This window comes from Sturnus vulgaris, chromosome Z, assembly GCF_052056855.1.
Source record: "Sturnus vulgaris isolate bStuVul1 chromosome Z, bStuVul1.hap1, whole genome shotgun sequence".
Taxonomy (NCBI): Eukaryota; Metazoa; Chordata; class Aves; order Passeriformes; family Sturnidae; genus Sturnus; species Sturnus vulgaris.
The window spans coordinates 19754538-19762776 of NC_142283.1; the positions used below are offsets into that span (position 1 = coordinate 19754538).

At 38.7% G+C, this 8239-nt stretch overlaps 1 protein-coding gene across 3 annotated transcripts in view; it reads left to right on the top strand.

The window, feature by feature from the left end:
- LVRN (laeverin) overlaps positions 1 to 6885 on the top strand; it is a 61941-nt gene extending 55056 nt beyond the window's left edge. For all 3 annotated transcript variants that reach the window (XM_088156584.1, XM_088156585.1, XM_014892961.2), the window contains 4 exons: positions 3030 to 3200; positions 4714 to 4854; positions 5906 to 5981; positions 6655 to 6885. In XM_088156584.1, coding sequence (XP_088012710.1) covers positions 3030 to 3200; positions 4714 to 4854; positions 5906 to 5981; positions 6655 to 6801 — 535 coding nt within the window. In that variant the 3' untranslated portion in view covers positions 6802 to 6885. The remainder of the gene's footprint in view (positions 1 to 3029; positions 3201 to 4713; positions 4855 to 5905; positions 5982 to 6654) is intronic.
- Positions 6886 to 8239: the final 1354 nt, after the last annotated feature.

The following is an 8239-nucleotide window of genomic DNA, read 5'->3' on the forward strand; positions in this document are numbered from 1 at the left end:
CTCCCTCTTTCTTTTGATGTCTTTCTATGCAATAGTCAAATAGTGTTGGCACCGGTGAGTGAATATTAAGTTTATTTTTATTTGTTGTAGTTGTGATAAATATTTTGTTTTTATTTGATATATGTTGATACATGTAGTTGGCTAAGGAAACTGAACTTGCAGTATTATATTTGAGTTTTCTAAAATAGCTTCAAAGCCATCATCCTCGTAAAAGCCAAACTGAGTTTTCTAGTTAGATTGAAAAGTTTAAATAGCCTACATATATTTTGTTCCATTCAAGAGAGAATATTCTTGCAACTCCACACTAAAAGCAATAGTGCTGCACTGAATTGTCAGTCTGTTTTCAAAATAGTAATCTTTCCCTCTATTAACATTTGAGGTTATGGAATACTAAATACCTTGTTTGACTTCAATAGCTGAAAAGTCGGTGAAATATATTAGCTGATTTGGTTTAGAATTTGATGAAGAATATTAATTTTGCTGTCCTTCTTAGCACTGAGAAAAGTTCAAATGGATTTTACTGGACTATATGTGTGGAAAAAATGAAACTGAATTCATTTAATTAAAAAAAAATGGTCATGTTTTAAGGGAAAAACCCCATAGAAACTAGGACACTTCTTGGGTTTCAAGTGACAGATCACTGTTCCCGTGCAGTTAATGAAGAAATTTTGCACATGCTGAGTAGGAAAGGAAACAGGCACAATACACTTTTGACCCATGTTTCACAGACAAATCCCTTTAGATGCTCTTATGTTCTCCTTGCTGAGAGCAAATTCATAACAGCACATTACAGCTGTTTTGCCACAGGTGGAACCCAGAAGGATTCTCACATCTGGGGAACGAAGTAATGCATTTCTGTTTCAGATTGGGTGGTCAACCTTCAGCTGAACATTTCCAAACTGTTCCTGACAGAACATAACTGGACTTGATACAGTGCATTTTTATCTGTTTCATGGAAATAACTAGATCTGTAATCCCTAGCCAGTTTCTCAGTTTTACTATTCTTTCATTATAGGAGCGTAGTGAAGCTTGCTAAATTAATGTATTCTCCTAGGTCCTGTCACTGGCTTGCCTTTTGAAAGAAGGAAAATAGCCTAGGAGGAGGGACAGCATTTCTGTCCATTTCACTTTTTTACTAAAGGTTCACATATACTGCTGCTGCTCTCAAAAGTTAAGAAATCACCATGTAACTTCTGGATTGGCTCCAAAAAAAAGTAAAATAACCTCCCCTGCTTTCCAGCAGCTTTTTGCATCTTCCCCAAGATCTAGAAATGAGGGATCCCAGCAGGCCAGTAAAGTTAAATCACACAGCCACTCCCAGGAAAAACATCAAGATGAGTAAGTCACACCCCTCACTTCATATAAGCTCAAGCTCCAAAGTCCCTCTGGACTATACTGGACACCCTCTGGGAACTACACAACTTAAACCACATCAGGGCCACCACAGATGTCACCAGCTAGCAAACTATTGCCCCAGAGTAGGGTGCCCATCCAGCCTGCTTTGAAAGTCCCACGTCAGAGCTGCAGCCAAATGATGCACAGAACTTGTCTATTCACACACAACAACTTCACACTTACTAATGAACATTGTCTTGCAACTACTGGAACAGTTTCAGTAGCAAAATAAATAGCTGCGCTTTGACCAAAATAGCTTTACTTTGTTATCACCTTACCATGACCTCTTACTGCAACATTTTGAAAAGATTATTAAACAAACCCTGTAACTCAGATCCATTAGAGAAGGATTCCTCACAGGACAATACTTTAGCCTGACATAACTACTCTACATGTCATTCTTGATGGCAAATCCCTTATGTCCCAGCAAATATCTAGGTAAATGAATCCAAACTATTTTTTAAAGTAAATATAGAACATGACCACGCTTTCTGTTAGTATGACAGTGAAATCCCCCACCTGCAACAGAACTACCAAAATTCCTGCATCTTCCTTTTTACTAACAAGTGGTGTCTCTCATGTAGAACACCCAACTCTCCCTCTTTCCTACTTGTCCCTTATTTCCAAAATTTATAACTTTATAACTTCCTTTTCTCTTCTCTAAAGGCTGATGTCATATATCCTTCTCCTGACTGAAAAGCTCTGTTGGCATCATCCTCATTTTCTCTAGGAACCTCAGGAATTTTTCTCAAATTGTATTTAAATTTGAATTTGATGTTTCCAGTTTTGGGTCTGAAGAATGGCTTTTCTGACCAGAGACTTATCTGTTTTTCCAAGTGTATCCTCTGATCAAAGGGAAGATAATTTTTATACCTCTACTTGGCTAAATGTAATAATAAGCAGACTAGCAGTATGACATAGGGAAGTCAAATGTTTTGCTTGTAGCAACAGGACCCATTCTTCTGTAGGTAATTAGTCCAAAATACCATTAGTTGAAACTGCTTTCAGATAGCCTGCATAGTAGAATACTTCTATCACTGGAAAGTGCTTACAATGTCTTGATGTCAGGGACACATCATTGCTACAGGAGAAATTTCCTGTTTAGCCTTTGCATATGGAGCATTATATTGGTAATGTTTACATTTAGTTTCTGTTATGAAATGCATTGCCATGTTGAAGACTCTTCTCTAGGGTGGGAGTAATAGGAGGCTGCCTGTTGCATGGAAAAATGTCCCTTCTGTTTCCTTCTGTGCTGCAACTGGCTTTTCCTGCTGGATGCATTCACTGAAGAAACTTAGAAAAGGCTTGTCTGGGACGATGAATATATGATCTCGTTTAATCGTGTGATCCATTTCCTAGGTCATGATGGGGAACAGTGACATTGACACTGTATGAACACAAAATAGTCTGGTCCAACTGCTCTAAAAATGTTGGGGTTTTTGGTTGCCTTTAAACTGCATGCTTTTTAAATGCTTAAATCATAACTAAAACAATCAGATTTCCTGTCCTTATTTACACTACTATTTTATATTTGCATTATTGTGTATCTTTTAACTGTAAATAAACATCAGTTATGCATTAACAACAGGGTTTGCCTCTACAACAGTACCTGTAAATTGTATTTTGCCTTGCAGAATTCCCTTTTTAATTAGAAGAACAGTCTGCTGCTATGGTGTTGCAGTGGGAAGTGATAAAGAATGGAATTTTGTCTGGGAAATGTACAACCATACTGACTCTGTTGAGGAAGATGAAGATGTTCTGCTCTATGCCATGAGCTGTGCCAAAGAGTCATGGTTACTTCACAGGTGACCTTGATGAAAGTATATGTTTGTGCATGCAGAACTAAAGAATAAGAAAAGAAAAATTTTACTGTGCAAAGCTGGTGAAGGTTTGCCTGCCACAGAAGCATGTGTCTTGTCAACCACTGGTAAAGTTTTAAAGAGTTTTGTTAGGGAGCAAGTATGAAAAATGGGACAAACACAAATAAACAATCCTTCTGCAAATACAACTTGTAGGTCATCAAGTCTTAAGTCCTGAACTCCATGTGAGCCAACCAAAAAGTTAAGACATTTATCAAAGAGTCTTGTCCAAATGTTTCCAGAACATAGTTTGGAACACTGTGTTTATTTTCTTTTATTGGCATTTGTATCTTTGTCAGTAAAAAGATGTTGCATTCTCTAATGGGTCATGTTTGTATTACCTAAAGCATTTGTTAAGGGATGGAATTTTGGCAATGATGGTCTAAAGAATTATCATCCAAACATTCACATAAACTCTATGAGTCTAAAGGTGAGGAAGTAGCATTTTAGTTCTTCCAGCCACCTTCTCTAGTATGGTGGTCATTTGGGAAGACAGAAAAATATGACTGAGAATAAGACAAGAAATGTTGCAAAGAGATGCACAACCAGCTATACTAATTTTGCCCTTAACCTATGACCCTTTATTGCCTTTTTCTTGGAACAGGCTAGCACCATTCCATGATAAATCAGGGAGTTGTGATGGGCTTCTTCGTCCATGTACTTTAGTAACTGATAAGCCAATCTGTTTTTTGAAATGCCACCCAGGGAGTGTTTTGGGTTGAAGAATATTAAGATGTGCTTTTCCTGGCCCCGAAAGTTCTTTGTCCACTATGTTAAGCATAGTGGTAGCATGCAGAGGAGAGAAATCCAACTCAAATACTCTACCTGTAAAGCTGCTGCCTGCAAGACCCTAGGAGAAAACAACTCTAAAATGTTTCATTTGGAAGTAGGAGCATGCAAGGTAAAACACTGAGGCAACAAAGAGAGTAATTACTTTTCAAGATGTTCAGGCATTCACTGCCACTGACATTATTAGAAGACACTTGCTGAAATACTTCTGAAATCCTGCCTTAGTCCTCATGAAAATCTTCTTATTGAGTCTTGTTATAGAGGACCCTATAAACAGGTAGTTTTTGTGTAAAAGTATCTCACTGCTGGCACAGTATGTAGGCTGCATCTGAGTCACACTGAAGTGAATTGCCTGAAGGTGAGGAGCAGTCTGCCCTTCCACAATCTTGTCTGGTAGGAGCAGCTGTCTGTCTGGTTCAAAGATAAGAAACATATCTATGTCCATTTGATATTTGACACACTCACTTTACCACAAAATGAAGAGTCAGTGTGCAAGAACAAAAGTTAAGGACAAAACCCAAGCTGAATACACAGCTCAGAGGGACACATGCTGATACTTGTTGAAATAGGAATTTTTGTGAACTGGATTATATTTTCAGATTGCAATATTGTATATTTCTGTTGTAAAACAGCAAGTGACAGGTTTATTTATTTCCTGCTTTTCTAACAGATACTTGCAATATGGACTCAGTGATACATTATTTTCTTCCAATTGTACTTCAGTCATCATCTTACATGTAGTGACTAAGGATATTGGGCACCGTATAGCCTGGGAATTTGTTACAGAAAATTGGCCACTTTTAAGTCAAGGGTAAGTAACAAGTTTTGGCTTTCTTTAATTTCAGTAGCTCTTTGGCTACTTCCTCTATGTTTGAGCTGTAAAATTCAGGTGCAGATTTTCCTTTCAGAGATGGCTATTTGTAATGATTGATTCAAGTAAGTATGTAGGGCAGAGTTTTCAGAGGCTTCAATTCTGATCAGGGTTTAATGCCAAAGAATGGCTCATCAAACACAGAAGACTTTAAAAATTAGGCTGTTCATGACTGTTTCTGTGCTTTTAAGTATTCCTGGGAATTCTGACTCTAGAAGTGGGTTTATCCACTAAGGTTTTGCAAGTGGGTGTAAATGCTGTAAATTGTGAGTGTAGCAAAGGAAGTATTTTGATCTCTTTTTGAAGACTACCTCTCTCCTTGGCAATTTTGAAAAGCAGCAGGGCTGTGACAGAGTACATTTCAGCTGCTTTTGATGGCAGAGGAGACCACTGTGATCCATTAGTGGCAGCATAACCAAAATCAGGCATTTAGGAGCATTCAAATGTGTAAATTATTGTTAATGCCAGGAAAGGCAAGTTGTAGCAGATTTGTGTCATATCAACTTGTCCCCTTACAGAGCTTTTCTGTGTTCTCAATTGATGAGAAATTAGCTGGAAAATCACCCCCTTATTTTCAAACTAAAAAAATAGTGCAAGAGTTTATTTATATGCCACACTCAAGATAGCAACAGGAACAACAGCTTGTTAGACACATTACTGCTTAGCCTTTTTAGCTCAGTTTGTCTGTATGGGCTCAGAGAGATTATCTGTTTCATGCAAAGAATTCACATTACTAAAGTACAAATACCAGATCTTACTGGGAAATGAAAATGGAGGGTAATTATTGTATTTCATGCAGCTCAAATGTCTAAACTGAATATTAATGGTAGTTCTTAAAAGAGGGAAAACAGTCCATAGTTGTAAACTTCAGCTTAGTTAGTATCTGCAACATAGTAAATAATCACTAAATAGAGTAAGCATTTTCAAATACAGTGAAATTTAGTATATTTGCTAATGTGCTATTTGAAGGACCTTTATCTCAATTTTTCAGATATGGGCATGAATTATTGCATGATGTACTAAAAGTCATGGGAAGATTTGTCAAAACAGATGTACAGATCCAAGAGGTAAACCAGAGCAGCATTTAGTCTCAAATTCATTGCCAGTGTGTAAATACAAGTTTTTGTTCTTTAAAGAAATCATTGAACATAATGTTGATGTCTTCCAAATCTTCATGTTTGGAGCAGAGTCCCCACAAATTCTTTCATAACTGTCTCATTTTCCTCTATAAAATCTGTCTGTAGAGACAATCTCTGCCATGATATCTACTGAAAATGTACCAACGTTTGGGCTGCTGGCCTGTTAGGTTGTCATACCGACATCTCTTTAATTTCTCATATTGTTCAATCACTGCTTCCTCTGAATATTTATTTACTATTCTTCAGTCCTGTCTTGTCTTTTGCCTATTAGACTGATGAGAAAGATTTCTTGTTCTGTGATTGTAGACCAGGCAGCACAAGAGGATTCTTCTACCCAACTAGTCCTAGACAGTGTGGTACCACCAGTACCAGTGAAGTTGGCTGCATTTGAAAGGATTTTTAGAGGAACAGCAAAAGGGCATATTCTTGATATGTAAGGAGCTTTCCCACCTTAGTGTAAATCAGTAACCTTGCCCCACCCCCTCTTTAGTCTCATCTGCCCCTTTTCTGTGCACTTCTGTCTAAAGCATCTGTCAGGCACATAGTTGCTTGCTGCAAATGTAGTTATGTGTAAAGTACGCTCAGGTGTTTATTTCTTCAGTTGCAGGTTTTTTATAATGCTACTTTGGAAGAGGATGAGAGAGAGGCTATTACTATGCTACTGGAATCTGCAAAACTTGAAAATATTGAAAGGAGAAAACTGCTAATCAAAGTTGCCAACTGGTTAGAGAAAAATGTAGATGATTGACTTGGAAAACAATTTCCAGTATGTTACATGTGATTCACTATCATATTGGTATTCATTATAAGCTGTAATTAAAGGTAAAGCACATTTTCGTGAGTCTTGTGGTTGTCTTCCCATTGGAAATTCTGGAAAAAATAATTCACAAAGAAATCAAGGATTTAGGAAAAGAAGTTATAAACATATTTGCATCTTATATCTAAAATAATTTCCTCCTGAATGAGGTCTTAGGGATGCCTTGCTAAAAGTAAGCTAACATAAAGATACAGTCCTGAATCCTTTGCAGGTTTTCTTCTGAAATCCAAATGAAAGGTGTGCTGCACGTTTGTGGCAAAACCACAAGGAAATTGAAAGTTTATGCTTTTTTCATTTGTACAGTGATCTATAGCCAGTCCAGCAGCGTGCTTAGTTTCACATTAACCACATCAATAATTTGCTGATGTAGGAGATGCTTGACCTGGTCCAAGCTCCTGCTTTGTTCCAGGGATATTCCACCTCCCATATTTGCCCCCACTGGTCTAGTCACCCTCTAGGTGAGGTGTGTGCACTTTAAATTACTGAGTTCCTTCCCAAACTCTTCCCAGATCCTTCCCCAGATCCTTTTCCTGGACCCTTCCCAGCCGGTTTCGAACCTAGTGGCAGCTGCTACTGGAGCAGTCTGCACACCCTGTGCTGCCTTGTAGGTTGGCCCAATTTGGACCAACCATTTGTAGCAATGGGGAACTATGGTGAATAAACAGAGAGTACAATGGGACTTTTAAAGGGCCTGGTATCTTAGGCCTTATTGATCAGAAACCATGGGAGACACAGACACAAGGTAAGGCAAGAAGTGGCCAAGAAACATGTTGTGAAACTTTGCGATAATGTTACCAGGTGATGTGATATCACGAAGAATGTGTAATCAATGGGAAATTGTTACCAAAATCAGAACGCTATGTAAGTGCCATACAAATAAAACCCTATTAAAACCCCTGTATACTCAATGCATTTCGGTTCTGATCACAACTCGGAATGTCCCTGTCTCTCCATCGCCAATAGGGAACTCAGCGACACAGACCCCCAGTGCATCCAGAGGAGATCCCTTTATTGTAGAAATCGCACTCTTTTTATGTCTTTAATCTCCACCTGACGTAACTGAAACCAAAGAGAGGCCTAACGGAATTTAACACGAGGAGGGCACCCATTGGCTGCCGTGCTGCTGTCCACGCGGCCTTTCCCCCAATCAGCTTCCTGCTCATTTGCTGCCCGTTCCTCCAGCCAATCACAGCCTCACTCCCAGCTGTCACTCAGCTGACTCTCTCCTCGCGCCTCAGCCGACATCCCGGTTTGAAAGAGACTGGTTTGCTACGGAAGGCAGGAGCATCCCCTGGACTGGAGAATGTAAACGCCCTCCCTCCGATAATTATGAAATTAATTATTTGAAATTAAGGTGCTCTCAGGCAAA